General features: G+C 33.3%; 1 protein-coding gene across 1 annotated transcript in view; it reads right to left on the minus strand.

The window, feature by feature from the left end:
- Nucleotides 1-12,752, minus strand: part of LOC112033850 (polycomb group protein EMBRYONIC FLOWER 2) — a 28,113-nt gene extending 15,361 nt beyond the window's left edge. The window contains exons 1-16 of the mRNA XM_065778732.1: nucleotides 12,664-12,752; nucleotides 12,449-12,555; nucleotides 12,019-12,149; nucleotides 11,886-11,941; nucleotides 11,644-11,749; nucleotides 10,943-11,102; nucleotides 10,777-10,842; nucleotides 10,008-10,147; nucleotides 9,855-9,917; nucleotides 8,990-9,111; nucleotides 5,978-6,042; nucleotides 3,826-3,878; nucleotides 3,661-3,714; nucleotides 3,517-3,576; nucleotides 1,424-1,470; nucleotides 1,152-1,307 (exon numbers count right to left, since the gene is read on the minus strand). Coding sequence (XP_065634804.1) covers nucleotides 1,152-1,307; nucleotides 1,424-1,470; nucleotides 3,517-3,576; nucleotides 3,661-3,714; nucleotides 3,826-3,878; nucleotides 5,978-6,042; nucleotides 8,990-9,111; nucleotides 9,855-9,917; nucleotides 10,008-10,147; nucleotides 10,777-10,842; nucleotides 10,943-11,102; nucleotides 11,644-11,749; nucleotides 11,886-11,941; nucleotides 12,019-12,144 — 1,274 coding nt within the window. The 5' untranslated portion in view covers nucleotides 12,145-12,149; nucleotides 12,449-12,555; nucleotides 12,664-12,752. The remainder of the gene's footprint in view (nucleotides 1-1,151; nucleotides 1,308-1,423; nucleotides 1,471-3,516; nucleotides 3,577-3,660; nucleotides 3,715-3,825; nucleotides 3,879-5,977; nucleotides 6,043-8,989; nucleotides 9,112-9,854; nucleotides 9,918-10,007; nucleotides 10,148-10,776; nucleotides 10,843-10,942; nucleotides 11,103-11,643; nucleotides 11,750-11,885; nucleotides 11,942-12,018; nucleotides 12,150-12,448; nucleotides 12,556-12,663) is intronic.
- Between the last annotated feature and the right edge of the window lie 1,590 nt (nucleotides 12,753-14,342).

Below are 14,342 nucleotides of genomic sequence, written 5' to 3' on the forward strand. Positions count from 1 at the left end.
CTGGATTGAAAGTGCAAATAGCAGATTTCTCTCCCATTGAGAGGGTAGAATGTGACTAAATTGAAACTTATTTGTAAGATTTATTTTTTCAATGAAAGCTTGTAATTTTATTATTTTAGTCAACCACAATTTCTTGGATAAATACTAATTTGAGTTGAGCGAGCACTCATTATTTTTATTTTATTTTTTTTTTTTGTTTAAGTATTTTCCATAGTATGGAAATTGATCAAAAGGCCACCTTACAACTACTATTTTGAATAGTAATTACATAACTGAACATGAGATCTATTCTGGGTTAACCATGTCCATATATATTCAGGGCATGGGTGTGTGTGTCTGTGTTGGTGCTCTAAAGAGGCTGCCACACTCTCACTGGAACTTCACACTCAGGTCACCTGCTTTATCATAGAGGGTCAGTGATTCGCTGTAGACAAGTCATGCACTAGCATTATAGCAAGTTCATACACCAACACTACATTCATTGCTAGCTTTCTCCAGCACAATGTTTCTTTTCCTTTTTTTTCACCCATTGTTAGGCATTACTTGTTTGTCTGGAGAGCAGGTTTGTAATATTTTTCCAGATCCAAGGAATAGATGCTTTGAATCCTGTGATATCTGCCATCCTCTAGAGATTGTGTAAGAAATAAATGAAACAACTTTTTGAAAGATGGATAGCAGGAAAATCCATCTCTCCAGTTGGGGCCTCCATAACAGCACTCTATAGGTTGACCCAGGAGTATGCTGGTTCCCGCCCCTGCCCCCCACCCCAAGCAGCTAATTCAAGTATGTTGTGAAATAATTCAGAGTATTTAGTTTTAGCTAAAACAGTGATTCCATCCATCTCGTTTTGATCCTTGGCACCTCCTTTCCAATAAACAAGGAGTTGAGGGTAAGGATGTGGGTTCAATCCCTTATGAATGAATGAGTTGTTTTTGCCTATCAAAAAATTACAGTGATTCCATTCATCTTGTTTTGATTCCATAGCATCTCCTTTCCAATAAACAAGGGGTGGAGGGTAAGGATATGGGTTCAATCCCTTATGAATGAATGAGTTGTGTTTTCCCATCAAAAAAAAATTTTAATAGAGTAAATTACGCTACGTACAAACCTATTCATAAAAAGTTTATAAGAAAATTCATAGATTAGCTCAATTTGTTGATATAGATACAAGAAAAGAACGCATACCATCAGCCTTGTCTTGAAGTTCACAGACTCCTGATGGCAATTCTGACTCTAAGACAAGCGGATGTACATGCTTTGCATTTTGAACCAGGTTCTTAGGTCTTCTGCGTCTAAGTGGCTTTGAGCTGTATAGAAATGAGCCTCCACACTTATTTTGAGGCATTGATATATATTAACGTAAATGGCACACAACAAAAGAAATTTATTGGTGCATACAATGGAAAAAGAGTAAATGACTTACCAAAAGGAGAACGTTTGTTGCTTAGGATCAACACCATCCGCAACAGCCTGAAGAGAAACAAATTTGGATATAAATTCCGCACAGCAATAACTATGAGGGATTTCATATTTTACATGTACATACTAAAATTTCATAGATTTTCTCAACTCTTGCAAGAATAATTATATGCAAGATTCTTAATATCATGTACTCTATGATTGAGCCAAGTGATTGTCCTCTCCTTTTCTCTTTGTATTTCGTTTTTTGTTTTTCTTTCCTGTAATAAAAGTTGTCTTACGCACTATTGTTGTGCCAAGTGGATGCCTTCACCTTTTTTTTCTTTACCTCTTATTTTCATTTTTTTTTTCTTTTGCCATGTGGTGCACAATAAGTACGTCAAAATTATTAATTTTTCTCTAATAACTTGTTTGGATGGAGGGGGAATAGAAGGGAGTAGAGTAGAGGGAGGGAGAATAAGTTAATTTACCTTGTTTAGATGTTTTTTAAGGGAGGAGGGGGAGGGATTTGGAGGGGTTTGGAGGGGTTTTAACTACTTCTAACTTCTCATTTTTAATTCCCCAAATTGAAGAGATTTGGAGGGAGAGTAGAGTATAAAAATGCTTGACCAAATGAATTACCAAATTTACCCTTACTATATTAACAAAATTACAAACTATGAAAAGACTAATTATTCTCCTCCCCCTTAATTTTAAAAACATCCAAACAGGGTGGAAGATAACCATTTCCCTCTACTCTACTCTCCTCCCTATTGCTCTCCTCCACTCTACCCCCTCTCCTCTTCTCTCCCTTCAAACTTCCAAAAATAGCATAAATGAAACTCTGGAGTCGAAGTTTTAAGAAGTTTAAAAATATTACTACAATTAAAATTCTAGAGCCAAAAGTTTTTAGAAATTTAAATTAAGTTTCATTATTTGTTATAAATTATTCAAATCATTTACTGTATTATTTTTGTTTTAATAATAAAAGTTGTCTTCCACGTTATACTTGCACTACATGGATCAATCTAAGAAATTCATTTCGTATGAGCTACTTTTGTCATGTGGTACACTGACAGAGTTCACTCTAAACTTTATTACAAAAAAAGATTTCAAGAAATCTTAAATATTTCTTCAATTAAAACTCAACTACCAAAAGTTTCAAAAAATTAAAACGTTTCATTATTTATTTTGTACTATAATAACAGATTATTATAAAAATATGTTCCACAAGTCAAATCACAAGACAAATCATAATCAGAAGTTGAAACTTGAGTTCTAGGAACACGGGCTCAACAAAATTAACCAATTACAATTTTTCAACCAAAATGAAGTATCAATCCAATGCAACTTTTCCATTTTAGCACAATGTAACTTCTTATGCTAACAAAACAGATCTTAAAGCTTCTCCCATTTTCTCATGCTTCAAGCATAACTGAAACAGCATGTTCAATATCATTTGATTGTAATCATATGTTAAGTACTGACCACACATCTAATATAGTTCACAAGCATGCAATGTTCACAATGCCATTTTCTATTGCATGTCTTATTTGCAGAAAAACACTTTTATTAAGTCATTATTCTTTTTTTTTTAATGGTATGTTACACGTGCACCCAATGGGTTTTGAAACCATGACCTTGCCTCCATCCTTCATAAGGGAGAAGGAAATGCCATTTTCAGAAATTCCACTATCTGCTGTTGTCTACAACACCGAACTACTAGAAGAACAAGAATTAAAATAATAAAATAAAAAGTACAGGACCAGTGAAAACCCAATTCAAGCTTTGGATCAATTATTCAACCAACAATTCAACTAATGTACACAAACAAAGAACTTCACCTAAAGTACTACATGGGCAATCTTGACTGAATCCACATCATATGGGTTTATCATATATCACACATGAGCAAGAAATAGCCAAATATAGGGATGAATCAAAACTGGGTTTCAATTCAACACGTGCATATAAATTATATATAACATATATATTATACACGCCTGCAGATACATATATACATACATATACAACCCAATAATGCAAGACTGAAAAAAATTTACAAAGGAGAAAGAAGGATCAATCCCAAAGTAATTTTCGGGGTGAAATTGTTCTCACCTCAGATCTCCAGGTATCAGTTTTCACAGACACATTTACAGCCTGATACTCTTCAGTCACCTATATAATACACCCATGCTTTAGTAGTTATGCTTCGCCAAAGCTTAATATCACAATCACACAAGATTTTTGAAGATTACCAACCCAAAACTCAAAGTTGAAGAGATCATGTGATGAAGACAAGTGATATCTTAGTCCCTATAGAAAAAGGTTAAAAATTTATAAGCATCATTGTGAAAACATACTCTGTTCATTTAATATGACAAGAACTATAAATATAAAGGAAAAGAAGTCAGAAAAAAGTTTCACCTTAAAGCTAGCACATTTTACCAAGCAGAATGGGCAAGAAAAGTCCTCGGTAACTGCAAGATAGAATTAACCAGGTTATAGCTCACAAATAATACCATGTGTTAAGGATAGGAAAAAAATAAACAGACATGTAAAAAAATATTAGGATTTTTTTTTTGGGGGGGGGGGGGGGGGGGGTTGGGGACGGCAGAGGGGGTGGTTTCCCAGAGAGCCAGTCATCCTTAATCATAAGCTCCTACATCTATTATTTTTGTTTGGGAGAGCTTATTTCCATTACTTATTGGGCTTTTAAAAAAAAAATAAGCTAGGCAAAGGAACAGCTGCAGCTAGAAAAAGTAATGCTCTAACAAATTGTACATTACCCAAATAAACTGAAATAACTAAAAAAAAGTTCCAGCAAATGTACCTCATATCCGACAAGTAAATGAAAGCGTAAAATAAAAATGCTTCTCTCTTTTATGAAGCTCAAACAGGTAAACTTCACCCAAAACCAAAATATGATAATGAAGTCAAAAAGACTTACTGAAAACGTATGCTAACCCAACAAATGAATAAGAAGAAGGACCATACATATGAAGCTGACAGCAATCAAGAGAATCATAGAATTCAGGGGTGTTTTTGAAGCACCAAGATTACCTTGATTTACCTTCATGTTTTCTGCAAAGCCATGAACTCCCCCCCACCCACACACAAAGAAAAAATTATATTTATCTGATGATATGCCCACACCACTTTGGAAAACCAGCAATACAAATAGCTTTCATAGAGAATAGTTTATACATCACATGTTTATTAATAAACATAAGATTCCCAAAAAATATATAAATTGATAACATTTCAAATTTTGGAGGACTAGCACCAAATTAATCTTAATTTTCCACATAGTATGACTCACATTATGATTCACATATGATGGCAATACTTGAGTTAATGCAATGGTGCTACATCTATCCAGAACATATTATCCACCCTCTGGTGCCAGTCCACCAATTCCATGCAAAGATTTTCATAAAACAGTACAATCCCTCCTTTACATCCATCTCCTCATCTATCAACAGCCATCCACTTCCATCCCCCATTATATTGTTCAAAAACCCATGTGCATTTGCCAACCAATAGAAAAAGTTGGTCTATTAATACTCTAGATTGTCGTCAAGCTTATTTCTTCCAACATTGAAAGTTTCAATTTCTGCCTTGGGAGACTCCATTTCTTCTCTCCTTTTCACTCAAACCGTTTTCCTCCTCCTTAAATCCAGCATAGATAATTCTGCCAACATTATAATTTTCTGAACCCCAACATCATCAAACATAAAAGCTTGAAGCTTCCTCACAAGTACAAAACTAGCTTACCCTTCCACATTGTAATTATTCCACCACTTATTTACTTTATCAGTGAAGCCCAATTCCTTTGACCACATGTTCTTGAATCTAAACAGACTTTTGCCCCTTCTCATGCCGCCACAATCTAGCAAAAGAGTTAAGTATTGGACAGGGGTCGAGGCACCAAGCATTGTAATTTTTCTTCCCATGACATTGAAACCAAGAACCTATCAAATCTAGAAAGAAAGGCATGCCATGATTACTACTCCAAGTAAAAGAGCCTCCATCAAGTGAATATCTAATAGCTCGTGCTCATTAGAGAAATCTGAGTAGTTATACATGGAAAAAGAGAAATTTTGACAGCCCCTCCTTTCATTAGGGACCTGTAAAACATTAAAGCCAGCCCCAAGCACCCGGCCACTTCCCATCTCCTCTAGCTCTTTATCTTTTTATTTCTATCCTTCATGATTTTATGAATTTCAGCATGTTGTCAAAGCAATAATAAATAATCAATGCCTCAACAAAGGTTAAGGAAGATGAAGAGAAAAGCCAATAAGCACTAACTCAATTAGCACCTTATTCCATTAAAAGGATGGGACGAAGGGTGAAGTCATGGATTCAAGCCTCACTAGGGGTGTGTCCATGTGTGTGTCTAGGTTCATGTGTTAATCACCCCCCCCCCCCCAAAACAACCCTTTCAACCAAAAAAAAAAAAAAAAAAGGAAGAGTTGAAGAGTGGGGAAAAAGAAAAGAAAACATAAGAAAAGGGGACAAAAACCAAATACTTATATAGATTAGCCAGAATGAAAAAGAAAAAATAAATCTATATCACCTTCTGTCCTCTGCAGCTTATTGTTGTAGTACCGATAATTAAAAATGACATTTCCTGCCCTTAACCTGGATAACACAAGCAGCCAAATTTTTTTATTCATCCTTGTGGGAAAATAAAGAATATATTGATCCAATGTTGAATACAGTAACCAATAAGCATGNGGGGTTCAGTTAGTTTTTTCGGTTTGAGGCGGGAGTAGGGAGTTGAATCCGGTTTTGGCATGATCATTGGTGTGGTGACCAAACTCTCAAAGTGGCTTTTCCAGTCTTGTTTGATAATGCTTCTGATAAGGAAGCTTCAGTGGAGGCTTTGTTGGGAAGGCAGAATATGGATCCTTAACTATTTCATACATACATACATACATATATAAATTTAACTAGAACCCATGTGCCCGAGCAACAATATGGATCTTTAAATATTTCATAGTCTCAACTTGCCACTGCCAACCATTGTAGGACCTACTGCAGATCTTGATTGTTGCCTGATACTTTTGAATTCATCAAAGCTCTATTGAAATGAACCTACTACATCCATAGGGAATTCAAGACCCTTTGAAAAATGACAACATGCTAGAGAGAGAGGACTGGAAAACATACTTTCTAGGATCAGAACGTTCAATAGATAATTTTCTTGTCTTTGCAAAAGCTAGCATGGTAGAGGGTGCAAGATTGCTCCCTGGTATTGATTGAACACAATCGGGATCAGCATATGATTGTGGTGTAGCACTTGAAACCCCTGCAACATTAAAAGCAGAATGAAACCAATTATAAACACTCTGCAGCACCAACACTAGCATTCTGCAAATCATTCCCACCTGAGAAATGAGCCTTATCACCTTTGCTAGAATGAGCATCTGAAACAAAATGTTCATTGTCCTTTATTAAAATCCGTAGGAGTATGTGCAAAAAAAGGGATACTACTTGAAACAAATAATCCACTGCAACATATCTAAATTAACAGTGAAATTCATTTAATAAATCCGCTCTCTCATAGACTTAACTAAAAATATGATTTCCTAGAAACATGAAACAATTAGTTTGCCCCACCTTTTCTAAAAATGTCACTCAACAAGTGTTACAAAAGGATAGATAATTTATCAACAAATCCAGTCCTACTTTTATATTATTTTGGTAACAAAGAATGGTAGGGCAACTGAAAGAGGTCATTTCACAATTTGCCAGTCAACTCCAGGAAGTCATTTCACAAAAATGCAATTTGCAAGCAGCAGATTACATTTTAGCAGAAAATATTTGCCCCTCCCACCCCTAGGCAGCAATGTTGGGATGAAAATCAAGAAGCTCATCAGTGGAGTTTCATTGGTTATAGACACTCAGGGTTTGAGCACATTGATCATTGACAATGTACCTATGAGAGGGTACAATGTGACTGGATTGAAAGTGCAAATAGCAGATTTCTCTCCCATTGAGAGGGTAGAATGTGACTAAATTGAAACTTATTTGTAAGATTTATTTTTTCAATGATGTTGAATACAGTAACCAATAAGCATGCCAAATGCACAGATTCTAATTTTCACAATGAACAGCAATACACATAGTTGGCATAGGTGTAAAAATATTAAATTTAGTAACATTCAATTTGTACAAACAACCTAAACTTAAGAGTCACTAGAAAGGGACTTGAAGGAGTTAAGATTCATGCACATGCTAAGCACAAGACCCTACCACTCCTCCCACACTACAGCCATCCAATAAAGACAGACATGTGGGAAACTTAACAGTTACTACAAGAATGGTTGAGAAATTAGCAAAGATTGAATTATTTAAAATTACCCTTAATTCATTAACATCTAAAATTTGGATGATTTGTTGCACCATGCACCTACCCACATTGACAGTGTGTTCTTTAATTCTCAATATGATAGTTCAAATAGACATTAACCATATCACATAAAGTTACTAACAATAGCAGCTACTCCAATATAGTACATATGGGAATTCCATGTATCAATTAAACTGATAAAATAGGAGGAGAATAAAAAAGGAAAAAGTCCCCCCAAGATAGAGATCTTACTCACATCATCTAACATGTATCATACCTATCCAAAAAAAAAAAGTATCTGACACACACACACACACACACACAGTCAGGATCAAGTTACACCTTTGATTTTTACCAATTGAGTTATGGATTGATCCACTTGAGGCTTAATTTTTGACAATTTACTCTAAACATGTCACAGCATTCTTGAATCAATGTTTGTTTATGTTAATGGCACAGACAAAAATTATGTGTGCTATATGAATTCCAAGTAGTAAAATTAGGCAAGAGGGAGAGAGGAGTTACTTTTCAAAAATACTGAAAAAAGGATTTCTAAATTTTTGGCGTGTGAACAGCCATACCATGCAAATTTGGATAAAATACTAGTCAATTAATCTAGGAGACTATTGAGTTTTAAAATAATCTTAAAAGGAAAAAATATATATGAGAATGATTATGGGGGCCATAATGACATAATTGTGTGTTTGTTTGTTGGGGGGGAGGTTGTTGCTCCCAGCAAGACTGTTAGGACCTTGTCAATTTTTCGCATAAGATAGCAACTTTTTTTTGGTGAGTTGGTGAGAATAAAATTATGAGTCTTTATCACAATTTGAACACATTCAATATATAGAGATCCCCCATCTAAGAGATAAGAAAGTAAAAAATATGCATTAAATGACTCCATTTGAAAAATAATTAATAATATTTGGCTCATAAATTCAACAAAATTCTCCATTAAAATATAAGAAAAGATAGAAAACTACGTGCTCAACAAAATTCTCCATTATGCTTTGTTAATTCATTTGAATGATATACGTCTACATATGATCCCACTTTCGTATGTGAACATAGGAAAAATTGTATTAGCCTTGATAGGGCAACACTCACCATAGATTATCTAAAATACACGAGTGCTGCATATTTAAATAATTATGAATATATGTGTCTATGTGTCTATGTGTCTGTCTGTCTGAATATGTTTGCATATATAAATAAGAAAGGAATGAAGATTACCGAATAATATGAGACAACGATGAAGAAGGAATGTCACCACATATGTATGAATTATAAGGAGATTTCTCCTTGGCTCCCATCTCTTCTGCAGAAATGGTTACTTGGACCTGCTGCAATGTAGTCTTTGGAAACCCAAACAATAAAGAACGTAACAGATATTATCAATAACAGTGATCTAGCACACTAATGTGAAAGCACAAAAATAAAAGAAAGAAAATACAGAGGAGGGGGGAGGGGGGGGGGATGATATACTCATTTGCTAGGAAGCACTTGCACAGATACAGACAGAGGTATGGATGCGGGTACGGTATGACAACACAACAATTTTTGAAAAAGTAAGACACGTGTACAACGGGGATACGTATATTAATTAATTATTAAATATATTTTTATATATGGTTAAGCATTTATTTTTCATATAATATTAAACATATATCAATTTAAGAAAAATAATGAATATTTTATTTCTATATATATTATTAATCATTTTTTTTATTATCAAATTAGGAGTAATAATGGATAATAAAGAAAATTCATTACTATTAAAGTATATTCAAAAATTAGAATACAATCAAGGATAAAGATATTTATTAATTTTAAAATGCAATATTATTATTCAGAGCATGAATGTTCTCTTTGTTTTGTAAAATGGTATTTGATTCCTCTTGTTCTCGTGTCCCAATTGTGTCCTGCATTTTTTTTTTTTTTTTAAAACGACACTACTGGAACACCCATGCAGAAGTATCCGAAGAGTATCAAGTGTTTGACGCATGTCCGACATGGGTTCGGCACCCCAAATGGAGTATCCGTGCTTCCTAAATCATTTGTCTCCAGTGAACAAGTAAACCCTGAGGGCAGAAATTACCACAGTTTCAGGATTACAGGGAAGTTGAACTGAGATGCATTTGTCCTCATTCAAACAGCTCAACTGAGTAAAAGTGGAAGTAAACTTGTTAGACAATGACAATAGCATAAGGCATAGCTAGGCAAATAATCAGTACATCTAATAATACAATACCTTTGAGAAACAAGAATTCATGTTTACAGTTGTCATAATTTCAGCCCTCTGCCCCAAACTAAAGTTTGGAGAACTCTCCCATGACATATAAAGTGATTCCAATGGAATCTTGCCCCAAAAGCAGTATCCCCCACTAGTTGCTGTCAAGTAAAAACGAAACCAGATCATCAAAAAAGAAAATCTTATGCCCAAGAAAAACTAATATTGGTTGTTACTCTATGTATCTTGGGGTAGAAAATGCACTTTCAATTGATTCAGATACTACAATACAGTATATAAAGTTGGAACCCAATATTTCAAAAGTATGTTCATCAACCAATCTTTCTTTTTATTGGTAACACACACCCAATGAGTCTTGAACCCTCCACCTTATTCTTACAAGGAAACGAGGAGGTGCCATTTAAGCTATAGCTCGTTGGCATTCTTTGTCCAATTTATTAATTTTTCCTAAGTTGTTTCTTTCCTTCCAAATAATTATATCACTGTAGTGTACTTTAAATGTTATATATAACAAAGCTTTTACCTTCTGGGTGATCCTAGGTTAAATATATAAGTTTGTCTCTAAAATTGTCCTACAAAACTTGCACACATTTTGCATGATCAAAAAATAACAAATCAAAATTACAAAAATCTATAAGACTTTTCAGAGAAGTTATTAAAAAAGAGAGCCAATGACTCATACACTGTGAAGCAATAGAAACAGCTAAGCTAAAACATGCACCCACTGGTTTTATACACAACAGAGTTAAGCAACTAAAGCGTATCTTACATGGTAAAAGATTGGGATCCAAAGAACCCTTCGACAAATTAGTTCCCAAAGGGATTTCAACTCCAACTGCAAGAAAATAAAAACGCCACCAATTTCGCAATGAGGATCAAACTTTTAAAATTGCTCCATATTGTTTAAATGAAACAAATTTTAATAAAATCAATACCCCAGCTGACAAGCAAGATGGCAAGTGAGCCAGATTTGGCCTCCGGCGCTAGCTTATTAATCTCGGGAAGTATAAAATGAGCTTGAATTTGAGTACTCCCCTCAACTCCAGCAGAACTATCCAATACGCATCCTCGACTAAATCGGTATATGGCCAAATACTTTGTTGTGTAGTCAAAAGATGATGTTAAAAAAAAACAAACGCACAAAAATTGAACAATTTAGAAGGTAAAACAAACTACAAATTAATGTCAATAAAAACTAGTAGAGTTAATTGGTCAATTATTTAGCTTAGTCCAAAATATACTGTCGATCCCTAAACTTTAGCTCGTGATCAATTTTAGTCAATGAAATTTAAAGTGATTACTTTTAGTCCCTAAAAACCTTAAATTGTATGATTTCAGTCCCAAACAAACTCAAAGTGATCGTTTTTATTCTCCAACGTGTCTAACGAGTGATGATGTATAAGTTTAACTAAAAGCGATCACTTTAAACTCCAAGGACTAAAATTGCTTGTGAGCTCAACTTTAAGCACCAATAATACTAAGCATTAGCTAATGGAGTGATGACATGTCAATTTAGCTAAAAACTATCGTTTTAAACTTCAAGGACTAAAATTGCTCATGAGCTCAACTTTAAGCATCAACAATATTAAGCATTAGCTAAGAAAAAAAAAAGCTCATTGTATATTTGCATGGTTACCTCAACATTAGAAACTAATCTGGCCAAAAAAATGCAAATAGGAGACAGATTCTGACTCTTTAAAACTTCATTCACGGTCGCCGATAGCGAAATCGTCATTTGTATTCTACATAATTCAACCAACACAAAAAAAAATAATAATAATAATAATAATTTAAAAAAAAAAAAATCCAAGCAAGTAAGTTAAAGTACCAGAATTCAAAAAGGAAATGAAAATTTCGAGAACTGGAAAAAGAATTTACCTCCTTTTGTGTTTCGCCTGTATTTTGTAACGCAAACATCTCTGCAGAAACGAAGGCTAAACAAAAAAAGTGTTTTGAGTTAGAGAATTGGAGAGAGAAAAGAAAAGAGAGAGAGAATTGGAGAAGCATTTACGTTTCGTATGGCGCGGCGTTGAAGAATGTTGTAGAGCTCAACGGGTTTGCAGTAAATTGAGAGGCTTTCTTCGGCTTCCATTTCTTCTTCGGCAGATAAACGCACACGAGAATCTTGGCGGCACATAATTTCTGATAAATTGATTAATTAATAGCCGCAATTGCAAAACAAGAATATAATTAGAATTAGAATTGGTGTTTATATATATATATGAAAAAAAAAAAAAAAAAAAAAAGAGAGAGAGGTAATTAAGTCCCCAACTAACAGATAGAATTGGTGTTTATATATATATATGAAAAAAAAAAAAAAAAAAAAAAGAGAGAGAGGTAATTAAGTCCCCAACTAACAGGACGGAAATAATAAAAAAGAGGAATTGAGAAGCGGGGTTGGAGAGTGAAGAAAGAGAAGAAGAAGAAGAAGAGAGGTATACATTTAAGAAAAGCGGTGGAGCGGAAAAATAAGGAATGAATTGTTCCACCAAGATCGTCTACTTCACGCCATGCCTCTCTCTTTTTAAAATCTTGTTCTTATCAAATGCTACAACAACAAAATGATACCTGAATCTGATGTGTAATTAAACCTATAAACCTTTTTTTTTTTTTTAAGAAAGAGGATTTATTTATTAAATAGTATTATTGTCCATACCCGAGTGTCTAATTGCAAAATATTACAAACGTATTTTATATAAACAAAATTTGAACATTCATTATATCCCCTGAAACTATATTCGTGCTCCGTCCTCTTATTTGCTAGTTCATCTGTCACGTCGTTTGCTTCACAGAAGATATATTGTGAAATTAAAAAGATTATGAATAAATATATAGTTTAGAGTAACTTCATATTAGAAATGAATGGATTAAATTTTACCCCGTCATCAATATTCTTTTTCTATTTAAGTAAAATTTAGAAACTTTATTATCAAGGTTTAAACAATATTAATTGTCATTATTTTGAATTAGATTTAAATTGCTAATGATGTGACAAAATCTATTCTACTCATAAAAATGGATGGATAAAATTTTAGAAACTCCATGTGAATTTGATTGAAAAATTTAGAGAATTTTAAAGCAATATAATTAATGTAGTTTGTTGTCTTTACTTTATTAACAACATAACGGCAACGGTTAATTAGGGTTGCATGCATTGGACTCATGGCAGTGGTACGAGTAGTCAAATTAGGACAAAAAGCCATGTTTATTTCGCCTCAAAAATATTTAGATAAATTACAAATTGCAGAATCTAAATTTTATTAATTTTCAACTCAATTTTGTAACTTTGAAGTTTTTATTTTAGTCTTATAACTTTTTTTTTTTTGAGAAAATTAGTCTTATAACTTTGATTTTTATATTCATTGCAGTTTTTTCATTTGCCGTCTTTTGATTTTAAATATTAAAACAAGTTCAAATCAATTGTTTTAAAATACCAACAACAAAAAAAAAGTTGAAAAAACTCTCTCTCTCTCTCTCTCTCTCTCTCTCTCTCTCTCTCTCTCAGAGAGACCCAACCAATGTCATGACCAGTGTCACCGTCACAACCCAGTCTCCTTCATGGTGCCTTAGAGCTCACATAGACTTCTCCTTTAGAGTGTAAATCACAATATTTCTTGTTACTTTTGATTGTTGGTGAGACCATGAAGGAGAAAATTGGATGATCTGAATTAATTTTTTATTTCTTTTTACTTTTAACCGTAAAATTGAGTTTCAAATTTGTTTGATTTTGCTAGTGAAGGTAAGATCTATATATTTAGCATAACATGCTATGTATATAGAAATTAGTTTTTGAATTAGTAAACTGTTTTTCTTTTTTTGGATGGATTTTTTAATACAAGTTTTTGAATTCGTACAAAAATTGATGTATGGGCTTAAATAGTTTTTGGGAACAAGTTTTGGGGGTTTTTTTTTTCTTTTTCTTTTGAGTAAAAAATCCAAATACTGTTATTGATAAAATAAAATCCAAAACAAGTAAGAGCTTACTCTTTTATATTTGTTCTTTTCCTTTTCTTTATGTTCTTCCCAAATCCCAAATATGATAAAAAAAAAAAAGTATATATATATATATATATATGGGTTGGGTTCAAGTTACACCTGGTGTAACTTTAAGTAATGTTACACCACCTAATATTTTTTAATTGAATGCAAATAATGACAAATTCACCGTTAGATTACATTATCTTCATATAATCTCCATGCTTGCAAAATTTTAAGGTGATTAAAGATTAATAGCTATGTCATCAATCAATTGTTAAAATTCAAGTTTTTGTAGTTTAAAATAATGCATAAAAGATGAGTTTATGGATCAAATAATAAATAACATCCTATTAATAT

The sequence above is a fragment of the Quercus suber genome, unplaced genomic scaffold (assembly GCF_002906115.3).
Source record: "Quercus suber isolate HL8 unplaced genomic scaffold, Cork oak 2.0 scaffold_189, whole genome shotgun sequence".
NCBI lineage: Eukaryota > Viridiplantae > Streptophyta > Magnoliopsida > Fagales > Fagaceae > Quercus > Quercus suber.